Source organism: Ruditapes philippinarum, unplaced genomic scaffold (assembly GCF_026571515.1).
Source record: "Ruditapes philippinarum isolate M1 unplaced genomic scaffold, ASM2657151v2 ctg2063_1_1_1_1, whole genome shotgun sequence".
Taxonomy (NCBI): Eukaryota; Metazoa; Mollusca; class Bivalvia; order Venerida; family Veneridae; genus Ruditapes; species Ruditapes philippinarum.
This window is the reverse complement of record NW_026853715.1, coordinates 155,733-181,354: the sequence shown is the minus strand read 5'-3', so window position 1 is coordinate 181,354 and position 25,622 is coordinate 155,733. Positions and strand designations below refer to the sequence as shown.

Below are 25,622 nucleotides of genomic sequence, written 5' to 3'. Positions count from 1 at the left end.
TATATTTAAAATATGAAGAAATACATTTAAAATGTTAGTTATTTGAGTTAAATTAAACGTGTATTATAGAGAACATTGATTAAAAGTAATAATTAAATCAGTTGTCAAGTACACTGTACGCAGTGTGGGAAATATAAAAACAAAGGGAATCATTATTTTTGCCATTCAATTTTAAAATGCTTGGATACTAATTTTATCTCCCCGTCTTGGGCCGAGGACCTGACCCTCAATGTCCGCGATTCACGCCCTAGATCGGGTATACAAGTTAGCTCCGTATACTTCCGGGAGATTAAAAATAGAACGATGATGTCATTCTAAAAATAGACAGATGAAGTCATTCTAAAAATAAACCGATGATGTCATTCTAAAAATAGAATCCAATATGGCGCCGCGCATGCGCAGTCGTGGCGTTAAAGAGGCGCCTATACTACTAGTATGGAATAGTGATGTTTTTCAATTCTGCAAAGTGTTTAAATTATAGAATATATAAAACTCAATTTAAATTAGAACATTATTTACTATATATATATGTGTGTGTGTTAACCAAGAAATTTAGCAATTACTCTTTGTAAATTTAGATGTCTCAGTTCTAATATTCCTATAGAGAAAGGTCGCTATTTTGGTATTGAAAGAGTAAATAGAACATGCTCACTTTGTAACCAGCAAGAAATAGGTGATGAATTTCACTATATTTTCAAATGTACTCATTTTACTCATTATTCAAGGTTTCCTAGTATTTTAAATTTTCAGGGTCTAATGTGTAGCGACAACAGAAATACTTTATTTAATCTAGCCATTTTTGTCAAAGCAATAATGCTGAAATTCCACTAAGTCATCTTCCTTATTTACTTATTTACTTCTATGCCGTGTTTGTATTATTTTTTTTGTTTTGTTTGATTGTTCACTCTTATGCTTTTAAGGGCCATGAGTCTTTGTTTATGAATAAATAAGAAAATAAAGTAAGTAGTTTGTTTTCTTTAAAGCATGAAAAAAACATTTGATGTTTTAGCAAAAATGGTGTATAGTATAATTGCTATAAAAAAGAAAAGAAGCAAACATTTTTTTATGAAAATTCATAATTTATGATAAAGTAGGCTTCTTGGTTTATCTAGGAATGGTTGTACGGCAAAAGCAGACGTATCAATTTGAAATGTCTCGCTGTAAGATCAAGAAATATTGGGACATTGACAATTATCAACAATAGACATGTTCATGACAACAAATGCGGAAAGAAAAGTTCAGTGTCGGAAGCTACTACATTTGATCTTGGTATGATTATATCACAATGTTTCAATATATAAGTGATAAAATTCATAAAGGATTACTAAACTCACTGACTTTAACATGAGGGTTTGCTACTTATTATACATCCTTCGTTGTTTTGTGTGCATGCGTGCGTGTGTGTGCAGGCGTGTGTGCGCCTTGCATTGCCTGTACGAAATTTTCTGCACGGAAATGGGGCGGAATTCAAAGGCAGATTCCGCCCAGAAATTTAAATTCTCCCCCGAATATACAAGTGTTAAACCATTTGCTTTTGGCACGGATTCCGGCCGGATTCCAGGCGGAAATGGAACGGATTCTGGGCGGAATTGGGACGAAATATGCAAATGAGTTGGGACGGAATTTTGAAGCGGAATCTTGGGGCGGAATTTTGAAGCGGAATCTTTGGGCGGAACCTTGGGGCGGAATTTCGGAGCGGAATTGTCAAACAAGATTCTGGGCGGAATTCTGTGACAGAATTCAGGGGGCGGAATTTTATGAGTTTATCATGATCACATATTTTGGGATAAAATTATCAATAATGCATCACATTAAATTTTCTTTCACAAAATTTAATAAAAAAAATATCATATCCTTAAGTCCAAATACAGAATAGAATACCCTACATTCACTATAACACAAACAGTTTTTTTCTAGCTGCAGGTTTTGGAATCTTAGAATCCAACACTTTGTTGTTTTTTTTTGCAATTATTTTGCTGGAAGTGTTTCAATCATAAATTTGTTTCAAATGTTTCTTATTATTTAAATTACTATTTCTTTAATCCATGTCTGTTTTAAGTCCACTGCCTGTGTTTCCTAGAACTTCTTCTGGTTGTGCTCACCTTTAATAATAAAATTCATAATTAATTAAACAAATATTTTGTAATGAATTGAGCCATGTCATGACAAAACCAACATAATGGGTTTGCGACCAGCATGGATCCAGACCAGCCTGCGCATCCGCGCGGTCTCATCCGGATCCATGCTGTTCGCTTACAATCCCTATTACAAGTAGAGAAACTGATAGCGAACAACATGGATCCTGATCAGACTGCGCTGAGGCGCAGGCTGGTCTGGATCCATGCTGGTCGCAAACCCATTATGTTGGTTTTGTCATGACATGGCTCAATTATGTTTTATTGCATAATTATATGCAGTTATATTTTATATTTTTTAATAATATCAAATTTTATGTTTCAACAGTATTAAATATTAACTATGCTTATAAAGCATATTCAAAAATACTAAAGCAACACAGAATCAGTTATTCAAGTGTACAAGTGTTTAAGAATTGCTCTGTATAAGAATTAATGACTGCTTTATGTGTGACACTATTTAATACTGGTTATGTAGTTTTCAAGGAAAGATGTTGAATAGTTAAGTATAGAGATTTAAAAATATACCTTTTCAGGATTAATACTGCACATCATTATTAAACACCTGGCATCTCACAGTCAGCACTTAAGTCCCTGAGCAGCCTGCAAATTATGAGTGTTAAATGTAATTTTAGATTGTTCCATAGGAAAGACAACACAAACATGTAAAATAATAAATGATTATGATGACCATGTTCAACTGTACAAAACTACTGATTGTACCATTTAGTCCTATTTAATCAAATTTATTTAATTTGTTTAATTAAATCCAGGAAATGCAAAAGATATACTTACATGCTATTTATACAATATAGATTTACACAACCATTATATTAACAAAAAAATCATTGAATAATTTTAACTTGCAAATTATACATGTATTAAAGATTTAAAACAATTATCAGAAAAAAAAAACAAATGTATGAAGTTGAAAATACTAAAACAACAATGACCTCTTGTTACAAATTTTAGTTGGCTACTTAGTATTGATAGTCGTCATATAAAATTAATGTAACTAAAAGTTAATAATTACCTGATTATGTTATACATCTCCTTGTCCCATGTTATCATACCAATTACTTTAACACTTTGAGATCTTAAACAAAACTTTACTCCAAAATTGTTAAAATATCAAGTACATCCTCCACTCTTTTTGCTGACCCAGATATCTTAGAATTCAAAATTCACAACAGTTTACTGTATAATGGACCGGTCCATCATTATGTAAAACAGGGTTAATTTACTCATCATCTTAACTTTCATTCATTGAATGTAAAAGAAAAATCAAATAACAAATAGATATATATAAATTTTAAAAAACAATTACAAATTTTTGTACAAAAAAATTGCAATATGTCCTAGACAAATTCTACATATGCAATTTATAATGTTATCTCTCCCCAAAATAATTACATGGAACAGCCTGATCTGTTGGAATGACCAGTCATGCGTAGATGATGGGAAACTGCTGGTCAGTAGAGTTTTATCAGAGCTCTGATCTGTGTAGTGTAAAATCTGGGTGAATATAATCTCAGTGAGAATATACATTGTAGTATTTATTTACCTACCGTAAATAAAAGCAATTATTGGGCATATTGGTTGATCAATTTTATATAGATTAAAAGGGCATTATATATGAGATTATTTCATGCACTGTTTTGTTTTGTTTATTTTTTATAACAAAATCATGAATTCTTAGAATTTAAAATGGCAAGCACACTTATAATCTTGTCCCTATGTGACTGCCCTATATTCTATAGTATATTCAAATTTAAAAAGCATTCTTATTTTAATGTTGCTTTTAGATGATGTCCTAAAATCATATTTAAAATTCATAATACAGTAAATGTATTATAATACAAGCTGTATGAAAAATCTTTATATTATAAACTTAAGCATTTTGGAGGTGAATGTTTTCAAATTCTACACTAAGATTATTACAGTTTTTCAGTACAAAAAATATAAATTAGTCTGACAATGTATTATTAATGCCACATTTTTTATCTAAAAAGAAGGCCTATTTTAATGTCTAAAAAAATAATATATTAATTCTAAAAATACACCTGTAATTATTGGTTCAGCAAAAAAAATAAGTACAGGTAAAATTTCAATGTCTGCAAGTGCAAAAACAGGAGTACAATTATGATTTGGACATCTTATATGTGAAATTCTGTTCAAGAAAAATGTTTAAGTATAGAATTCCGCCCGTAGTGAAGACTATTCCTACCCAAAAAAATTTCAAAGTTGAAAATTCTGTCCAAGATGAAATGTTTAAGTATAAATTCTGCTCCAAATAAAATTCCAGCCGGAATTTTTCTAGTTTTCCGCCCAGAAAAGTGAACAAAATATTTTTCTTGTGAGACAGAATGGCACGGATTTTGCGTTTCCGTCCCTGGTCCGCCCAGAAATCACTGATTCCGTGCCAATTCCGTGCCAATTCCGCCCAGAATCCGTGCCAAAATTTCGTACAGGTAGGTTTTGTTAGTTTTTTTTATTGTCTTTTATTTCGTTTTCTTTTCTTTGTGTGTGTCGGGTGGGGGAGGGGGGGGGGGGGGGTATATGATACTCTATGTCATATAAATTCAGGAAATTGTCTGGTGAGCGTTTCTTTTACCAGAATAATATGTACTAGCAACACCAGGGTAAGACTTTCTTTATAATTTCTCTGGAGAGACTGCACATATCTAATATGTTTTGCACTGAAATAATCAGACTTATATACAGTACATGTTTATGTTTACAGGTTGTCGAATAAACCAGACATCTATTACAGTCGATAGCTGTTTAACAATGGAATTTTGGAAATTAAGCCGCCATTTTGATTTCAAAAGAAGTCGGATAAAGGTGTATTGGGAGAACATCTGCATGCATGTATTTGATGCCTCTCTAACTGTCCGTTATAGTGACCCGGTAAGTATACATGTAATTTATGCCTCTCGAACATAGTGACCCGCTATATAAGTGAACTTGTATTTGATGCCTCTCAAACAAAGTGACCCAGTAAGTTAACCTATATTTAATGCCTCTCGAACATGTGACTCAGTATATAAGTGTACATGTATTTGATGCCTCTTTAACAGTCCGTTACAGTGACCCGGAAAGTATACGTGTATTAATTTATAATTCCTGCCGCAATGTTATTGCACATGGCAACAGTCAAAAAAAAACAGCCGAGTGTCATTACATAACGCTTTCAACAAGTTAATTTTATTATTATAAGAATAGGATAAAAAGGCAGATGTGTAACTACATGACCAATAATAATATTCCAAGACGTTATCAAAATATATAATTTTACATTAGATAAAGGTTTAATTCACTTCTCCCTCGTCTGCCTATCCGTCTATCCGTCACAAAACTTGTTCTGACAACTCATAACATACTGGTCCAAATTCATCCAAACTTTAAGGTATGGTCTAAACCAAATTGTGCACATCCGGCATTTTCTAGTTCAATGATTTTTGTAAGAGCTATGACCCTTTGATTATTGTTTTAAGTTTTGTTTATATACTTATGTAATTTGACTGAAACTTAACAGGATTGATCGGTACCTCAATTCATGTGCATATGGGTTTTCCGATTGAATGATTTTGGCTTTTGATAAGGTATGACCCTTGAGTAAAAAAGAGCGTTTCGGCCAGTTAATGATTTTTGTCCCCAGTTACACAGAAGTTGCAACATGCTACAAAGTATTCGCAATATATAGGGAACAAACTGTCCAATCGTGCAGCTACTTAGTTGGCCATCATCATGCGACACATGTTATGTTAAACTAATTTAACAATACCAATCCCAAAATCTAATTCTGACAATAAGGATAGTTTGTACCACTCCCAATACTGATACTGTGCATGAGGAGTGAGGACTGCGTGTAGACTTAATAGCGACCAGAGAAATCTTGGGGTAATGTTTAATTATCGTGTGTATATGTAAAATTTTGTTTCGAGAAATATTTAGATATACAATGGATTACCTTTCAATCTCTGTAAAATACTTTGAAAGTTCAGAACTATGAACCACTTATTACCTATAGAAAAAGGTAGACATTTACATATTGAAAGAAACCATAGAATATATGTATGTCATTTATGTCAAAAACAATCTCTTGGGGATGAATTTCACTACTTAGTTGAATGTAACTTTCTTTAATTCTCTTCGTAAAAAGTTTATTGATAAAAAAATCTCAAATCATCCTAATATTTATAAATTAGAATCTTTAACGAATAGCGCTGACCATTCATTAAAACTTGCATTATTCTGCAAAATTATTATATGACAATCCAAACAACTCATTCTCCTGTATGGTATGATTTTCTCAACCTGTATGAGTGTATGAACATATATATAATTGTGATAGAATTTATGTAAGACAAATTGTGGGCAAAGAGTAAAGTTAAGTCAAATACCTATATGTATATATGTTTTGTTAACCACTTTTGAATAACTGTTCATTATATTGTAAATCTCTCAAAACCTTATGCATATTATATGCCTTGGTTTTGAATAAAATCTTGACATCTTGAACACTTGGTCTGCACTTGTTGCATTGGTAGAATTAGTAGCGCCCAGCAGATAGAGAGTTTAGTCATACTGACAAAAATATCATTTTATTTCGTTAACAGATGAAGCTGATTTTGCCAGTTTATAGAAACGGGACATACTACATTAAAGTAAGTCTAAAACTTAATATAAATATGTTAAAGCTTGCATACTCATTTTTTTTCTTTTTGATGGGTTTAATTTCTATTAAAAGGGAGAGTCCGTTGGAGAATAACAACCGTTAATATAATGGAAAATGCAAGCTCGGTAATTATGAATTCGTTCATAAACTCTATGAGTATGCCCGAGTAACACAGCCCCATTATCCTCTAAATCAACATAGACGCTGATTAGGTCAATAAATGATCCCATAGCAGATGTCACTCCTTGGCTTTGTCAGACGTATGCCACATACACTTGGGGTCAGACTTTACCACCCCCGCACCCTGCTTTAACCGCCCCTGTTAACTGTCAATAAATGTTTGTCTAGCATTTTAACACAAACGAGGTTTTAAAATCATTTCTAAATGAATAAAAAAAATCCCATTTTGCATTGATTTAGTAAGAGACTTGACAGTAAATGAGATTTTTATGGAAATGATTTAAAAACTAGTTTAATGATAAAGACAGATACCTCGTGTGTGTTGCAAATGTTAAAAGTTTTTATTGACTGTTTAAATGGACGGTTTAAGTCGGGGGATAGGGTCAGACCTCCAAGCGTGTTACATATAATTATAGCTATATATGTTCATTTATTGAACTATTCTGTCGTTATAATTCATAAACTTTAACCATCTATGATATTAACTATTTTGTCCATGAAGGCATTTGTACGGTGTCCTTATCGTGCCATTTAGAATGTCGTCCGTCGCGTCTAAGGGTAGACACACGACAATGCGAAGTGACATCGCGACAATGCGAAGCGACGCTCGACAACGCGAAGCGATATGCGACAATGCGAAGCGACGCTCGACAGTGTCAAACGATATGTCGCACTGTCGCCTAGAAATGTCGCGGTAAAAAAGGGCGACATTTAAGTAATGTCGCTTCGCGTTGTCGAGTGTCGCTTCGCATTGTCGAGCGTCGCTTCGCGTTGTCGCGATGTCACTTCGCGTTGTCGCGATGTCACTTCGCGTTGTCGCATTGTCACTTCGCATTGTCGAGTGTCGAGGTTGGTAGAAGTGCATACCACGACACTCGACAATGCGAAACGACAACGCGACAATGCGATATGACGCTCGACAATGCGAAGTGACACTCGACATCGCGAAGCGACATTTTTAAAATGTCGAGTAAATGTCGCGTTATTTTTATGATTTTTACACCGCGACGCTCAACATTGCGAAGCGACACTCGACAATGCGAAGCGACACTCGACAATGCGAAGCGATACTCGACAACGCGAAGCGACACTCGACAATGCGAAGCGACATTTGGAATAATATCGTATCGCATTGTCGTGCGTCTACCGGTGCTTGGTCAGAATTTACTAACTCACCGACAAACGGTGCGATCATGGAAGGGGTCGCACTAAACTGCTGACGAATTAGCTGACGATATAGAATATATAGGAAACTGCTGACCAGTTAAACAAAGAAGGATTATCGAAAACTGCTGACCAGTTAGATAAAGAAGGGAAAACAATGAAGGTGTCAAATTGCCGTTGGTGATATTACAGGCGAGGTCGAGAAATACTTGATAAAATGTTCTTTCAAGATGTCAATATTACAAATGATACATATTAATTATAAAAAATTCAATTGATATATACTGTATATTTCTCAATTTATTTTGATATAATATTTTATTTAAGTACCTTAATGAATTTTCTTCTATGTGTTATATATTGGTTAAAATTTTTAAAATGTAGTCAAAATATGATGTACGAAAAATCATAATTTGTTTCAAGTATGTATAAAACTATGCATCATAGGTTAAAATATATACATGTACATATACGTAATGTATATTTTAACAAAATATAATTATTATGTCGTATTTAGTGCAAATATGAAATAAAGTGATTTCTGTTTCCTTATTTGTTGTTCGTATAATTGTATAAGTAATATTGAACAAAAATTAATAATGTGCTAATTGTTATAGTTAATAAGCTTTTATTACATTATAAACAACATGTTTCCACAGATATCCATTAAACTGATAATTTATCGAGATCGATATGCCCCAAGGTCATATTAAAATCGATTTCACACGCGACGTGTCATTCTTGATTTATCTATGACAAAATACAATAAACAGTCAAAAATATGTTATTAAAATGCTGACCATATTGTAGAATCTGCTGACCAGTTAGATATATAGAGAAAAATATATTTAAATGCTACGAAATTGTTACTCATTATGCAAATTTAATATATTTTATAAAATAATGTCGACATTTAATTAAGTAAAAACACTGCTGACCAATTTAATGTTAATTCAAATTGATTTAAGCCGTAAAACTCTCTTATTCTATATGGTCAGCAAATTTAACGCTCTTTACATTCAGGCGAGAAAATGCTGACCAGTTAAACATATAGACATGTAGTAGAATCTGCTGACCAGTTAAATATATAGGGAAACTGCTGACCAGTTAGAAATATAGAAAAAAATATATTTTGTCGTGAAATTTTAATTCATTTTATAATGTACGAAATTCAATATATTGTATAAAATTTTGTCGACATTTAATTAAGTTAAAACACTGCTGACTTATTTAATATTAATTCAAATTGCAATTATTGCTTTTGAAAATACATTTTTTTTCCGTTACAAGATTTTTCTATTGAAATATCACTAACAAGAGATTTTGATAAAACTCATAACATCATAATTCTTTATAAAACATTAATTCAAATTTTTGCATATCTTTAGAGGTATAAAAAGCTGTTTAATATATCCTTCTAAAGTCACGGATTTATATTACATGTAGTAATGTAAATCCGTGTTAAAATGTATGATATTATGGTACTTTAAATGTATATATTAATTTAGTTTATAAACATAGTCATATAAATGCAAAAATTAAAAATATAATTAAAAGAATAAAAGTAATTTCCCATCTTTTTATTACCCCCTACGGCGTGTTTATATAACTTCACACCTTCAATGTTTCCCTTCTTTATGTAACTGGTCAGCATTTTCCGATAATCCTTCTTTATTTAACTGGTCAGCAGTTTCCTATATATCTATATCGTCAGCTAATTCGTCAGCAGTTTAGTGCGACCCCTTCCATGATCGCACCGTTTGTCGGTGAGTTAGTAAATTCTGACCAAGCACCGGTAGACGCACGACAATGCGATCAATATTATTCCAAATGTCGCTTCGCATTGTCGAGTGTCGCTTCGCGTTGTCGAGTATCGCTTCGCGTTGTCGAGTGTCGCTTCGCATTGTCGAGTGTCGCTTCGCAATGTTGAGCGTCGCGGTGTAAAAATCATAAAAATAACGCGACATTTACTCGACATTTTAAAAATGTCGCTTCGCGATGTCGAGTGTCACTTCGCATTGTCGAGCGTCGTATCGCATTGTCGCGTTGTCGTTTCGCATTGTCGAGTGTCGTGGTATGCACTTCTACCAACCTCGACACTCGACAATGCGAAGTGACAATGCGACAACGCGAAGTGACATCGCGACAACGCGAAGTGACATCGCGACAACGCGAAGCGACGCTCGACAATGCGAAGCGACACTCGACAACGCGAAGCGACATTTCTTAAATGTCGCCCTTTTTTACCGCGACATTTCTAGGCGACAGTGCGACATATCGTTTGACACTGTCGAGCGTCGCTTCGCATTGTCGCATATCGCTTCGCGTTGTCGAGCGTCGCTTCGCATTGTCGCGATGTCACTTCGCATTGTCGTGTGTCTACCCTTAGATGCGACGGACGACATTCTAAATGGCACGATAAGGACACCGTACATTTGACATAATAATGATAATAACATTTTCACTTTCTTACGGTGTCCTTATCGTGTCATTTAGAATGTCGTCCGTCGCGTCTAAGGGTAGACACACGACAATGCGAAGTGACATCGCGACAATGCGAAGCGACGCTCGACAACGCGAAGCGATATGCGACAATGCGAAGCGACGCTCGACAGTGTCAAACGATATGTCGCACTGTCGCCTAGAAATGTCGCGGTAAAAAAGGGCGACATTTAAGAAATGTCGCTTCGCGTTGTCGAGTGTCGCTTCGCATTGTCGAGCGTCGCTTCGCGATGTCACTTCGCGTTGTCGCGATGTCACTTCGCGTTGTCGTATTGTCACTTCGCATTGTCGAGTGTCGAGGTTGGTAGAAGTGCATACCACGACACTCGACAATGCGAAACGACAACGCGACAATGCGATACGACGCTCGACAATGCGAAGTGACACTCGACATCGCGAAGCGACATTTTTAAAATGTCGAGTAAATGTCGCGTTATTTTTATGATTTTTACACCGCCACGCTCAACATTGCGAAGCGACACTCGACAATGCGAAGCGACACATGACAACGCGAAGCGATACTTGACAACGCGAAGCGACACTCGACATTGCGAAGCGACATTTGGAATAATATCGTATCGCATTGTCGTGCGTCTACCGGTGCTTGGTCAGAATTTACTAACTCACCGACAAACGGTGCGATCATGGAAGGGGTCGCACTAAACTGCTGACGAATTAGCTGACGATATAGATATATAGGAAACTGCTGACCAGTTAAATAAAGAAGGATTATCGGAAAATGCTGACCAGTTGCACAAAGAAGGGAAACATTGAAGGTGTGAAGTTATATAAACACGCTGTAGGGGGTAATAAAAAGATGGGAAATTACTTTTATTCTTTTAATTATATTTTTAATTTTTGCATTTATATGACTATGTTTATAAACTAAATTAATATATACATTTAAAGTACCATAATATCATACATTTTAACACGGATTTACATTACTACATGTAATATAAATCCGTGATTTTAAAAGGATATATTAAACAGCTTTTTATACCTCTAAAGATATGCAAAAATTTGAATTAATGTTTTATAAAGAATTATGATGTTATGAGTTTTATCAAAATCTCTTGTTAGTGATATTTCAATAGAAAAATCTTGTAACGGAAAAAAAATGTATTTTCAAAAGCAATAATTGCAATTTGAATTAATATTAAATAAGTCAGCAGTGTTTTAACTTAATAATTAAATGTCGACAAAATTGTATACAATATATTGAATTTCGTACATTATAAAATGAATTAAAATTTCACGACAAAATATATTTTTTTCTATATTTCTAACTGGTCAGCAGTTTCCCTATATATCTAACTGGTCAGCAGATTCTACTACATGTGTATATGTTTAAACTGGTCAGCATTTTCTCGCCTGAATGTAAAGAGCGTTAAATTTGCTAACCATATAGAATAAGAAGAGTTTTACGGCTTAAATCAATTTGAAATAACATTAAATTGGTCAGCAGTGTTTTTACTTAATTAAATGTCGACATAATTTTATAAAATAAATTGAATTTGCATACATAATAAAAATGAATTACAATTTCACGGCAAAATATATTTTTCTCTATATATCTAACTGGTCAGCAGTTTCCCTATATATCTAACTGGTCAGCAGATTCTACTATATGTTTAACTGGTCAGCATTTTCTCGCCTGAATGTAAAGAGCGTTAAATTTGCTGACCATATAGAATAAGAAGACTTTTACGGCTTAAATCAATTTGAAATAATATTAAATTGGTCAGCAGTGTTTTTACTTAATTAAATGTCGACATAATTTTATAAAATATATTGAATTTGCATACATTATAAAATGAATTACAATTTCACGGCAAAATATATTTTTCTCTATATATCTAACTGGTCAGCAGTTTCCCTATATATCTAACTGGTCAGCAGATTCTACTATATGTTTAACTGGTCAGCATTTTTCTCGCCTGAATGTAAAGAGCGTTAAATTTGCTGACCATATAGAATAAGAGAGTTTTACGGCTTAAATCAATTTGAATTAACATTAAATTGGTCAGCAGTGTTTTTACTTAATTAAATGTCGACATTATTTTATAAAATATATTAAATTTGCATAATGAGTAACAATTTCGTAGCATTTAAATATATTATTCTCTATATATCTAACTTTTCAGCAGATTCTACAATATGGTCAGCATTTTAATAACATATTTTTGACTGTTTATTGTATTTGTCATAGATAAATCAAGAATGACACGTCGCGTGTGAAATCGATTTTAATATGACCTTGGGGCATATCGATTCTCGATAAATTATCAGTTTAATGGATATCTGTGGAAACATGTTGTTTATAATGTAATAAAAGCTTATTAACTATAACAATTAGCACATTATTAATTTTTGTTCAATATTACTTATACAATTATACGAACAACAAATAAGGAAACAGAAATCACTTTATTTCATATTTGCACTAAATACGACATAATAATTATATTTTGTTAAAATATACATTACGTATATGTACATGTATATATTTTAACCTATGATGCATAGTTTTATACATATACTTGAAACAAATTATGATTTTTCGTACATCATATTTTGACTACATTTTTAAAAATTTTAACCAATATATAACACATAGAAGAAAATTCATTAAGGTACTTAAATAAAATATTATATCAAAAAAATTGAGAAATATACAGTATATATCAATTGAATTTTTTATAATTAATATGTATCATTTGTAATATTGACATCTTGAAAAAACATTTTATCAAGTATTTCTCGACCTCGCCTGTAATATCACCAACGGCAATTTGACACCTTCATTGTTTTCCCTTCTTTATCTAAGTGGTCAGCAGTTTTCGATAATCCTTCTTTGTTTAACTGGTCAGCAGTTTCCTATATATTCTATATCGTCAGCTAATTCGTCAGCAGTTTAGTGCGACCCCTTCCATGTTCGCACCGTTTGTCGGTGAGTTAGTAAATTCTGACCAAGCACCGGTAGACTCACGACAATGCGATACGATATTATTCCAAATGTCGCTTCGCATTGTCGAGTGTCGCTTCGCGTTGTCGAGTATCGCTTCGCGTTGTCGAGTGTTGATTCGCATTGTCGAGTGTCGCTTCGCAATGTTGAGCGTCGCGGTGTAAAAATCATAAAAATAACGCGACATTTACTCGACATTTTAAAAATGTCGCTTCGCGATGTCGAGTGTCACTTCGCATTGTCGAGCGTCGTATCGCATTGTCGCGTTGTCGTTTCGCATTGTCGAGTGTCATGGTATGCACTTCTACCAACCTCGACACTCGACAATGCGAAGTGACAATGCGACAACACGAAGTGACATCGCGACAACGCGAAGTGACATCGCGACAACGCGAATGCGACGCTCGACAATGCGAAGCGACACTCGACAACGCAAAGCGACATTTCTTAAATGTCGCCCTTTTTTACCGCGACATTTCTAGGCGACAGTGCGACATATCGTTTGACACTGTCGAGCGTCGCTTCGCATTGTCGCATATCGCTTCGCGTTGTCGAGCGTCGCTTCGCATTGTCGCAATGTCACTTCGCATTGTCGTGTGTCTACCCTTAGACGCGACGGACGACATTCTAAATGGCACGATAAGGACACCGTACTTTCTAGTATTCTTATTGTACAATTTGGAATAAAGAAGCCATATGTATATAAAACTAAGTACTGGAAGCGCATGCATTTGAAATATACACACCATGTTATATTAATTAGTGTTATTTATAAAAAAAACAAAAACACTTAAATACTAGAACAATGCTGTTCTTGCTCAAAATTGAGCCGCGTCACGACAAAACCAACCTAATGGGTTTGCGATCAGCATGGATCCAGACCAGTCTGCGCATACGCGCAGTCTGATCAGGATCCATGCTGTTCGCTGTCAGTTTCTCCACTTGTAATAGAGTTGATAAGCGATCAGCATGGATCCTGATCAGACTGCGCGGATGCGCAGGCTGGTCTGGATGCATGCTGGTCGCAAATCTATTATGTTGCTTTTGTCATGACGCGGCTCAAATGTACATCTAACTTTTCAGGCAACGTTGGCATGCAATGCTAGTGGTGAAATAGAACAAAACAGTTTATCCTTACAAAAAACTGTGTCAAATGCTGAATCGTGTGGAAATTTTCAACCCAATCTGTCTTCAAAATGCGAAGGTAACTAAAGAAATATTCTTAGAAATTTTTAATATTCTATATGTTCAGTATTTCAATCAAGGACATTTTTTTCTCGACACACATGCCAATGACTTAGGAAGATGCGAATATTTAATCGACTATTATAAACAGGAACGTGTTATTCTCACAGACACTTGGGGTGTGGACCTTAAAACGCCTTTAAAATCCAAATAAAATTTATAGTTGTCAATCCCAGCACATATACTGATCCTATATATTATATATATATATATATATATATATATATATATATATATATATATAATATATATATATATATATATATATATATATATATATATATATAAATAAAACAAAAAAACACAGTCCATGAGTTAACTTATTTAATTATTTGCCAACGGTTTCTCTTATGATCATAAGAGAAACCGGTTGGCAAATAATTAAATAAGTTAACTCATGGACTGTGTTTTTGTTTTATTTATATGTGACTTTTTTCCGGCACTTGTTTTCATTTTTTGTATATATATATATATATATATATATATATATATATATATATATATATATATATATATATATATATATATATATATATATATATATATATATATATATATATATATATATATATATATATATATATATATAACTTAATATAAGCCATTTTGAAAAAAATTCAAATTTCAACGTCTATATATAATAATACATTATCATAGACGTTGAAATTTGATTTTGGATACTTAGAAATATACAAGGTCGCATTCTTGTTTCCAAACATTTTCAGACGTTACAACATTTGTGACTTAGTTTGTAAAATATTTCCTCACCTCTTCACATATACGCACATCTTGTAATTAAAAATTACCGCAGTGTCTTAAAATTTCTTTTACTTTCAGATGTTAAACCTAAAGTTGGAAAGGTGACAATTTTACCACCAAAGAAACCACTGATGTCCCAGATATATACAATAATAACTGTTATATCAGTGCTTGTGACTGTGGGGACAGTTGTAACTGTTGCTTTTATACGAAAACAACGGACCATATGTAAGTACAACACTGTTTATTTATTATTGTTAAAAGGTCCATTATGTTCCAGAAATGTTTTTAATAATTATTTCTCAAAAGCTTTTATTGATAGTGTTTTCTATTATAAATTACAAAAACTTAAAAAATGACCAACTACATGTACCTGAACCATCTTTTGATTATATTGCTTGATGACAATTAGTTCAGTTATAACGATTTAGATGTTGCATGGAAGTCAAAATACATGTACTTTATACTGTGTTTACTTTTTTGCTACATTTATGATTAATAATTTTACATTCGGAGCTACTTTTTCAGATAATAAGCATCTAACATGCTCTAAAGCTATTTAAAACTTATATTTGTCCTTTCTTAAGAAGGAAACATTAATTCATTCCCGAGGCATAATGTGCCTTTAAAAACATTTTCCACAACAGTGGTTTCGTTTAACACGCGGTAGTCGCCTGGTGCGAGGGAAGTCTCACTGGTTAATTTCGATACTGGAACTTATGTCGTTCTCAATTGGTTCTCACGTGCTACATCAAAATGTAAGGCACGCGGATTTATAGAACACTGAAGTAAATACAAGTAATACTATGGTGGCTGATTTGTGCCATTCGTGTTTTCGCCCCGCGACCCCGCCAAAGCAAAAAGTCGAAAATTAACAAGTTAAAATGGCGGGGGCGCGGAGCGAAAACACACTAATTAGCGAGGGCGCGGGCGAAGTTTAATAAATAAAACTTCGCCGCGCGCCCTCGCTAATTAGTGTCCGCGGGCGCGGAGCGAGATTTAAGAAATAAAACGGCGGGGTCGCGGAACGAAAACACGCTAATTAGCGCGGGCGCAGGGCGAAGTTTAATAAAAATATCTTCGCCGCGCGCCCTCGCTAATTAGCGTGTTTTCGTCCCGCGACCCCGCCAAGCGATAAGTCGAGAATTGACAAGTAAACATGGCTGGGGCGCGGAGCGAAAACACGCTAATTAGCGGGGGCGCTAATTAGCGTGTTTTCGCTCCGCGCCCCCGCCGTTTCATTTCTTAAATCTCGTCCCGCGACCCCGCGGGGGAAGTTTTTTTTAATTAAACTTCGCCCCGCGCCCCCTCGCTAATTAGCGTGTTTTCGTCCCGCGACCCCGCCGTTTTAACTTGTTAATTGTCGACTTTTCGCTTGGCGGGGTCGCGGGGCGAAAACTACTACTACTACTAATCCTCTTCGCTCCAGGTGGAGCAAAAGGCACCAACAAATCTCCTCCAGCCATCCCTGTCCTGAGCTAACCAGTTCAGCTCGTTCCAGGTCTTGCCTGCTGCCTTCATCTCTTCCTCGATGGTTCTCCTCCAGGTTCCTAGTGGACGACCTCTCTTCCTCTGGCCTTGTGGTGTCCATCTCAGTACTTTGTGAGGATGTCTCTGCTTGTTCATCCTCAGAACATGACCCAGCCATCTCCATCGTCTGGACTTGACCTCTTGAACAATGTTGGTGATCCCGGAGCGTCTGTTGACCTCTACGTTAGTGACATGTTGTTGCCAGCGGATCTTGAGAATGCGGCGTAGACAGCGACTCTCGAAGCCTCTTAGCCTACTCTCAACCTTGGTGTTGGTTCTCCAGGTCTCAGACGCGTACAGAAGGACTGAGCGGACATTGGATGTGTAGATCTTCAGTTTTGTTTTGGTATGCAGGGCTGTAGACTTCCATATGTTCTGTAGTCTCTTGAATGCCTGGGCTGCAAGTCCAATCCTGGTTGAGATCTCTTTCTCAATGTTACTATCAGCTGAGATGTAACTCCCAAGGTACTTGAAGTCTTTCACCTCTTCCAACTCAGTGTTGTTGCTGCTGATTTTCTGGCTGCGTTTGGTCTTCACCTTCATCAGCTTTGTTTTCCCAGCGTGTATTTTTAGTCCTACACCTTTGGCAGTTTTGCTGACACGATCTGTCTTCTCCTGCATATCATTTTGTCCATGGGAGAGCAATGCGATGTCGTCAGCAAAATCACAGTCTTCCAAGCGGGCAGTCAGTCCCCATACTAGACCTCTGTGTCTATCTTCAGTGGCTTTCCGCATCACCCAGTCAATTACAACAAGGAACAGCGTTGGTGAAATAACACAGCCTTGGCGTACACCAGTTTTTACGTGGAACCATTCGCTTTGCTGTCCATCATGACGTACAGAGCACTGGTTGTTGGCGTACATGTCCTTAAGGATGTTGACAATTTTTGGCGGAAATCCATATGCTAGGAGTATCTTCCGCAATGATGGGTGGTGTATGCTGTCGAACGCCTTTTCATAGTCTATGTAATTGATGTACAATGAAGAGTTCCATTCAAGGGATTGCTCCACTATTGTCCGAAGAATGAAGATCTGGTCTGTGCAGCTTCTTCCGCTCCGAAACCCTGCTTGCTCCTCTCTAACGAAGAATGAAGAACAACTAGAAAGATGGGCTGAGCACTTCGAAGAAATCCTTAACAGGCCAGACCCGGAGGAGGAAGCTTCTGTTGAAGACATGGGATTCCATAAAGAGATGAAGCGTGGCAGTATCACCCAGCACGAAATCATAGAGGCCATCAAGCAGACGAACGGAAACAAAGCTCCCGGGGAAGACAAAATCACTTCAGACATGTTGAAAGCTGACCCCCGAGAGAGTGCAAAGCACCTTGTGGAACTATTCAACGAGGTTTGGGAAGAAGAAAGAGTCCCTGACTCATGGAAGAAGGGTGTCATCGTGAAACTGCCGAAGAAGGGAGACCTGACTCAGTGCGGCAACTGGAGGGTATCAACTTGTTATCCGTTCCTGGAAAGATATTCTGCAGAGTTCTTCTATCAAGGATGAAGCAGTCTATTGAAAGAGTCAGGGACTCTTTCTTCTTCCCAAACCTTGTTGAATAGTTGATGTCATCCGCTGGCGTGCTTTCTAGGATGTCAAATCGGTTTTTCAGTGTCAAGTTGAACTGGGTTTTCACATTCAGGTCCTTAAGTTTGTTGGAGTCAAATAGCTGTTGCTTATTCTTTTTTCCGCTACTCCTCAATTTCAGTTGTAGCTTACATAGCACAAGGTTGTGGTCACTGCCTGCGTCTGCACCCCTGATGGCTCTTACATCTGTCATGGATCTTCTCCGTTTCCTGCTGATGGCGATATGGTCAATCTGGTTGCTGGTCCTGCCATCTGGCGAAAGCCAGGTTGACTTGTGTATGTCCTTATGTTTGAACACTGTACCTCCAATAACCAGTCCATTTTCCAGGCATAAGTCAGAAAAACGTTGACCATTGTCATTTCGGTCGCCAAGTCCTTCACAACCCATGCAGGTTTCATATCCGATGTTATCAGAACCAACCTTGGCATTAAAGTCCCCCATCACAATGAGAATATCATGCTGTGGTGTTTTGTCTATTTGATCCTGTAAGTTGGTATAGAAGTTGTTCTTGACTTCATCAGAATCACGTTCAGTTGGGGCATAACATTGGATGACAGTTGTTTTTACAAACTTGGAGTAGAACCGTGCTCGTATTTATTGGTTCCCATTCCAGCATACTTTTCTTCGCTTCTTTGTTTAGTATCAGACCCACTCCCTCCTGGTGTAAACCATCCACACGACCAGAATAGCAAATTGTCTCTCCAGAGTTGATTGTTATCATACCAGAGTCAGTCCATCTCATTTCACTTACACCGAGGATACACCTGGGCACACTTTCCTGTCTCGTACATGGTACGAACGTTCCATGCCGCTACCTTGAGCAGCTGTTTGGGTGATGCTAAGGACGTTGTCGGAGCAGACGCTTCCTTTCGGCTTTGACTCCTGCTCGTCATATGAGATGCTAGTGTCTCTGCCCTCGGCGTTTCACCCAGGTGTTGATAGTTTTCTGAAGTTGTTGGCGTTTCTGTAGCGAGATGTTTTTTACGTGGCGAGTTGCTAGCCCAGCGCACAACCCTCCTCCTTTCTCATCTAGGGCTTGGGACCTAGCAACGGCGGAGTTGCGGGGCGAAAATACGAATGGTTAAAATCAGCCACCATATTATACAGATAGTAAAGTCCTAGCGGGAAAAGAAATACAGTTATTTGTCACTTCAATATTTCATGTGATTTAAAATTGTATACAATCAATGTATATGTTAACATGTTTACTTATCATATTCATTATCCAGTGTTTTATATATTGAAGCGTTTTAACAATACTCCAGTACTTACACAGCAGCATTCGAATGTCTGAATTTAGACATATGTATATATCTTCTTTTTTTCAACATATTTTATTTTGTTGCTTGCATGTCATGTATACATGCTTACTTTGTCATTTCAGCCAATCGGAAAAGACGTTCGAGTGAGATAGGTAATCCTGTAGAAGGCGAGGGTTTAGTATTTGATACTTCATTATAGAGAAGAGGGTTCCTTTCTCTAAATCAATAAGATGTTGGAAATTGCCGTGATCGTTTATTGAATCCATCTGATCATCTGATCTTCTATGGCGACTTCAACAAACGTGGCGTAGGACATCAACATACATGCTGAATTTATATAGAGTCTTCTTTTATTATGACCCTTAATTATTCTAGGGGTAATGTTTCTAGTAACAACCGAAGATACTCGCACCATTGTATGAAAGAGAAGATATACATGTTTGTATATGTTACACTGAAGTGTAACTGCAACAGAAACAATACGCGGAAGGGAAAATGTGTTCACGATATGACTGTAGTGCATTGTCACTGATGTTCTCTATTCATTATTTCAATCATTTAATCAAAACTTATTCTGCAAAAGTCATTATGAATTTGTAATCTATGATCTTGAAGGATCAGAAAACCTTCTAGTCGGATTTTCTGTCATACAGAGAAATCAGTACTAATATAATGTAAATACCTCATACGCTATATGTTGTTTGCTGTCTGCGTCACTTAGGTGGGCGTTCATTTATATACATGTACCAATGATATCTTAAATGTCTCATTATGTGATTTAACTTTTCTTTTTAATGGACAAAACAGAATCATAAGTGCATGTTAATTTAGTTTTCCTCAATGTGACGGGTATTTATGTTTATTGGATAACAAGGAGACAGAAATATATTTACTACATTTAATATGACAGAAACAAAAAAGAAATATGAGCGACTATGATGTTCTCGCCAATTTTGTCATAAAAAATGAGTGTGGGTTGTTCTTGTTGGGTTTTCCCTGAAAAAAAAAACAACAACGTCTCTATTACAAACTACAAATGAATAAACATAATCAATCAATTTATTTAATTATTTCTTGAAACCATTTTTCTTCAAATAAGCAACAAAACGGTTTTTCTGTTCATAAGGTAACATGAAACTGCTTCAATGGTGAATAACACTACGACTTCATTTCTATTCAAAAACATTTGAGCCGTGTCATGACAAAACCAACATAATGGGTTTGCGACCAGCATGGATCCAGACCAGCCTGCGCATCCGCGCAGTCTGATCAGGATCCATGTTGTTCGTTATCAGTTTCTCTACTTGTAGTAGAGTTTGTAAGCGAGCAGCATGGATCCTGATCAGACTGTGCGGATGCGCAGGCTGGTCTGGATCCATGCTGGTCGCAAATCCATTATGTTGGTTTTGTCGTGACACGGCTCAATTATTACAAATGTGATAGACCCGTGCTTTTCATTTTTGGAAAGAAGATCGTTTATTCCATTATTTCATTTTCAACTCTTTAATAACTAACCATGCAAGTAATAGAAAATGTAAATTATTTAATTATAATTTAAAGTATTCATTGTCGTCTATAAAGTATTCGAACATAGTCTTTATAAAGTATTCACTTTAAAGGAAAATTTTCAGTCATATTTAAAAATATCTCTTTAAAAATGTAAATAAGTTTACCTTTTTTATCCAAGAAGATGCATTTCTGCTCGCAAGTGCTAAAAAGACATAAGTATGTCAATCATACAGATTAGTGTATTGACTTTTTAAGTTAAAATTACTAATAGGAAGTATCTATACTATTTTGTTTTGTTGGTAAATTATGTTTTTTAACAACATGTGTAAATATATAAATAATATTGCTATATTTTATACAAGTAATTGAATACACGACTGCTATACTAGTTGCTTTGTTAATTATACCATGTATTATCATTTTCATCATTCCTCGATACATGGTGAAGATGTTTTGACATTTGGTAACCATATCTATAGCCTTTCTTCGTTTATTTATCTTGTTTACAATACGGTATTATGTTTCCTAATTGAGTCATTATATCATTTTAATTGTGTCGCTATTCAACATATGACAACTATGTATGATTTACCTTACCTGGAAAATATATTGCTCTAAAAGATGCTTTTCTTTAACCGGCAACACTGTTAACAATAAAATGGAGATTTCATTAAAATCAAAATCGGAATTCTCAATAAGTATTATTTGAAATGTAAAATTAAACATAAAGAACATTTTAGAATGAGATAGAGTAATCGGTATGATGTTTATTTTACTGGATATGTAACATCGACATTTGTTCAATATTGTTATAAGTTGTCTGTTGTTACCTAATATATATCCTTGACTAAATAAAGAAATATTGTATTGAAAAATAGTGTTTCGTATTAGATAGATACGCATGTTACATTTATACTTAATCTTAGATTGATAAAACATACAAAATTAGACTAAGAAATAAATATTGGTGGAAAAAGAAGACATTCACTCAGAGTTTATGTTAGGTCGGAAAAGTTCGGCACAAGTCGTGACATTCCGTGACAATGAAACGTCTACGAATAAGATTTTAAAAATGATTTCGAGTAATAAATTTACTGTCAATTATCCTGAGAACGGTAGAGTAGCCGATCTGGTCAATATGAGCCGTCAACGTGTTATTTTCAGCTGCTGTCAACATCTGTATAATAAGTGTCTGATTGGCTTGAGACAGCTGTTGGAAAGCAGGGTCGGCCTTGGCGGTATTCAATACTTCAACAAGACTTCTAATGCTTCTCTTTCCTAGTGCCTATTTATAGATTATTGTATATTCAGAATATATTGGAGTCACCAGTTTGAAACATAACATGTTTGACGCCTTACACAAAATGAAGTAATATATGATATATACAATATAACCATGACTTAGAGGCAATCTTGTGCTAAACCCAACTTCAAAATGGAAAATAATTCTAAAAAGAGTTATCACTAAAGGCCATCATTTGTGTTATATGTATTTGTGATATGTAATCGTTGTTCAAATCTAACCATTATCCTGCTGAATTTGTGAAATGTATTTGCTCTGTTTTGCATTAATTTTAGTATCATTATACAAAAATTGACCCACGACCAACCAATATTAGCAGACTGGTCAGTCCGCAGGTTGGCCTGGGTATGCTTTTTCTGCAAAGGCAGATAGATCACTTCCTTATTGTTAGTTAAGTGTTAAGATCTTGAAAATCAACGACCTCTCATTCGCTGAGCCAATGGCTTGTCAAATAGATGCATGTACATGCATGTTTATTAAAAAGAAACTATACCGCATGATTTACACAAAATATTGACAAAACTTCTGAACTGTATGTCCTCGTTTACTTTGGTAGTTTGTTGTACATAATTTCTTCTATGCAAATGTTATATATATAATTATACAAAAAACAAAAACAACAAAAAAACCACCAACAATTTAACCTCACTATCAACTTACTCCTGAACCTTGATTCTCCTCCTTGGCAAGCTCCTACAATATACAAACTTCGTTATGTTAAATTCATTTCCACATAGCAGTGAGCAAAAAATAATGAAGCAATTCAGACAGTGTTTACATGTTTTCCAGAATAATCATACAATAAAATTATGTATTACCAGAACATGCTGCCAGAGATTTAAATTCATGTAAAATCATTTGAAATAATGATATGGAGGACAAAATCTTATTTTCATTTCCTTGCAATTTTAGAAATTTAAGTGTCATTATAGTATGCTAAATAAAAACGTACGTTTATTAGGTAGTTTGTCAACAAATGTGCCTCTGCTTGGGGAAGCTCTACAAAATACATGTATCACATATATGAAAATTGAAAAATAATATAATAATAGAATATTTTTTCAGAAAATATTCTTTAAAATAAACGAACACGATTTTTGTTTTACATTGTTATACTATGCCGAAAATATATTAGAAACAGATAGGGAAAAAACGAAGCAAACATAGTTTGACTTAATATTTATATTACTTATATTTTAGTCAGTATGTCATAAAATTTGTCTCTACACTGAGTTAGCATAATTATCACTGAAAAGGAGATATCCATGATTCAATCCGTGCTTTACTCTACCAATCAACATCCATACAATTGTGAATCCTAACTTTAAATATCTAAATAAACAATTTAGTTTTGCTGATCTAAATGAATTTAATAACTTACTATCAATAACAGCGAGGACATTGTGAAATCCAACAGAGTCAATATATTGCTTCAATTCCCCAGCCTCGGTCTCAGCTAACAATTCGATGATCAGCAATTGTTCGGGGTGTGTCAAATTTTTAAACGCAGGAGAATTGTGCGCAGCATTTAGTGCGTCAATGAGGGAAGCAGAAGACACGTACAGACTGGCTAAGAACACAAACAAACACAGCAAGGACTTCATGTTTTGTCTGAAATAAGAAATTATTAAAGATTATTAGGTAACAGTCTTTCTCCCATTTATGTAAAAAAATCTTAAAAAATTAGATGATATCATGTTAAGTGCGAGACTTATGCGAACATTAAGATGGAAATCTTCTACATTTTACAGACACATTTGTAATAATAGTATTTTAAAGTTAATTCAATATCAAAGAAAAAGTTTGCATAGATTTTAGTTGAGCTGGGTTATTTTCAGGTCCATTAAGCCAAAAATATTTCTCAAAAACTTTAATTTTTGGTCTGTTATAAAGCTTCCAAAAATACTCATTGGCCACACACATGACCCATCTTTGCTTCTGTTGCGTTGTAAGAATAGTTATACAGTTATAGTGATTCAATACTTTGCATGGAAGTTGAAATACCACTTTATTTACATTTTGCTAACTTGTGTGACAAATTATTTCACATTCAGTGCTACATAAACAACAATTTTGCTCTGAAATTATTATTGCAACATTATAGAACGTATGTTTGCCCTTTCCGTAGCAGTAACAATTTATTTGTTTATAAGGCTTAATGTGTGTGATTAAAATCTAAATCTAAATGTTACAAATACATAAATACAATAAAGAAAACAACTTACCTCTTTGCGACAGTACTATAAATTCGTTAATGATACCGGAATGATAAGGAATATTTTCATAACGCTATTGTCTATATATAGCTTTATATTGTCATGCAAGGATTTTTTATGTCATCGCACTATTCCATGCTATTTAGTCACTGTTTCTGAACTGTAAAGAAATAATGACTCTAATCTTTATAAAATTGGGACAAAAGTTAGCTAAACAGGCGTCATAGATCTTCTAACGCAGAACATAAATTATTGTAGACCTTCTTGTACTGAAATAAACCTTTCATCTATTAAACGGTTGAAATTGATTAGCAGCGTTTCTAACATGCAACTATTTTCAACTTTGAAGTTTAAAAGTTATGAAGAGGACACAACATTGTTGAATTTTAATCTGTATATGTGAAGTTGAGCTTGGGGGTAGCAACCTGAATATTGCGCACCACACATCGTGCAATTGTGCAAAATCATTTTAAAAACTTTTCAGTAGTTTAAAAGTTAAGGAGATGACAGGCAAATGTGAACTTTGTTATTTGACCTTTGCGGTAGCCAACTGGATGTACATTGCGTGTCGCAAGGTAGATGTTG

The 25,622-nt window shown here is 35.0% G+C and overlaps 2 protein-coding genes and 1 long non-coding RNA gene across 3 annotated transcripts; 1 reads left to right on the top strand and 2 right to left on the bottom strand.

Moving 5' to 3' along the window:
- The first annotated feature begins 382 nt into the window (after positions 1–382).
- Positions 383–20,783, top strand: LOC132737621 (uncharacterized). Its single transcript, XM_060724950.1, has 7 exons — positions 383–433; positions 1,113–1,269; positions 4,879–5,045; positions 6,758–6,805; positions 14,714–14,834; positions 15,713–15,862; positions 20,132–20,783. Exons 1-7 carry the CDS (start codon positions 383–385, stop codon positions 20,206–20,208), a joined length of 771 nt encoding a protein of 256 aa, XP_060580933.1. The 3' UTR covers positions 20,209–20,783.
- Positions 1,435–4,224, bottom strand: LOC132737628 (uncharacterized). The gene is made up of 3 exons (XR_009626756.1): positions 3,169–4,224; positions 2,664–2,738; positions 1,435–2,102 (listed from the first exon to the last, which is right to left on the bottom strand). It is a non-coding gene; the product is annotated as an uncharacterized LOC132737628 (long non-coding RNA).
- A 110-nt stretch (positions 20,784–20,893) lies between the features above and the next one.
- Positions 20,894–25,200, bottom strand: LOC132737629 (uncharacterized). Its single transcript, XM_060724963.1, has 8 exons — positions 25,047–25,200; positions 24,203–24,432; positions 23,774–23,820; positions 23,482–23,514; positions 22,614–22,803; positions 22,116–22,162; positions 21,683–21,720; positions 20,894–21,005 (listed from the first exon to the last, which is right to left on the bottom strand). The coding sequence occupies exons 2-7, from the start codon at positions 24,423–24,425 to the stop codon at positions 21,688–21,690; spliced, it is 573 nt and encodes a 190-aa protein (XP_060580946.1). The 5' UTR covers positions 24,426–24,432; positions 25,047–25,200; the 3' UTR covers positions 20,894–21,005; positions 21,683–21,687.
- Positions 25,201–25,622: the final 422 nt, after the last annotated feature.

Coding starts and splice junctions, on each gene's coding strand:
- LOC132737621 (XM_060724950.1), top strand. CDS start 383: ATGGCGCCGCGCATGCGCAGTCGTGGCGTTAAAGAGGCGCCTATACTA. Junction 5,046..6,757: donor CTGTCCGTTATAGTGACCCG/GTAAGTATACAT, acceptor TTTCGTTAACAG/ATGAAGCTGATTTTGCCAGT. Junction 15,863..20,131: donor ACGAAAACAACGGACCATAT/GTAAGTACAACA, acceptor TTGTCATTTCAG/CCAATCGGAAAAGACGTTCG.
- LOC132737629 (XM_060724963.1), bottom strand. CDS start 24,425: ATGAAGTCCTTGCTGTGTTTGTTTGTGTTCTTAGCCAGTCTGTACGTG. Junction 22,804..23,481: donor AGGAGAATCAAGGTTCAGGA/GTAAGTTGATAG, acceptor ATCTATAAATAG/GCACTAGGAAAGAGAAGCAT. Junction 21,721..22,115: donor TAGAGCAATATATTTTCCAG/GTAAGGTAAATC, acceptor ATGTCTTTTTAG/CACTTGCGAGCAGAAATGCA.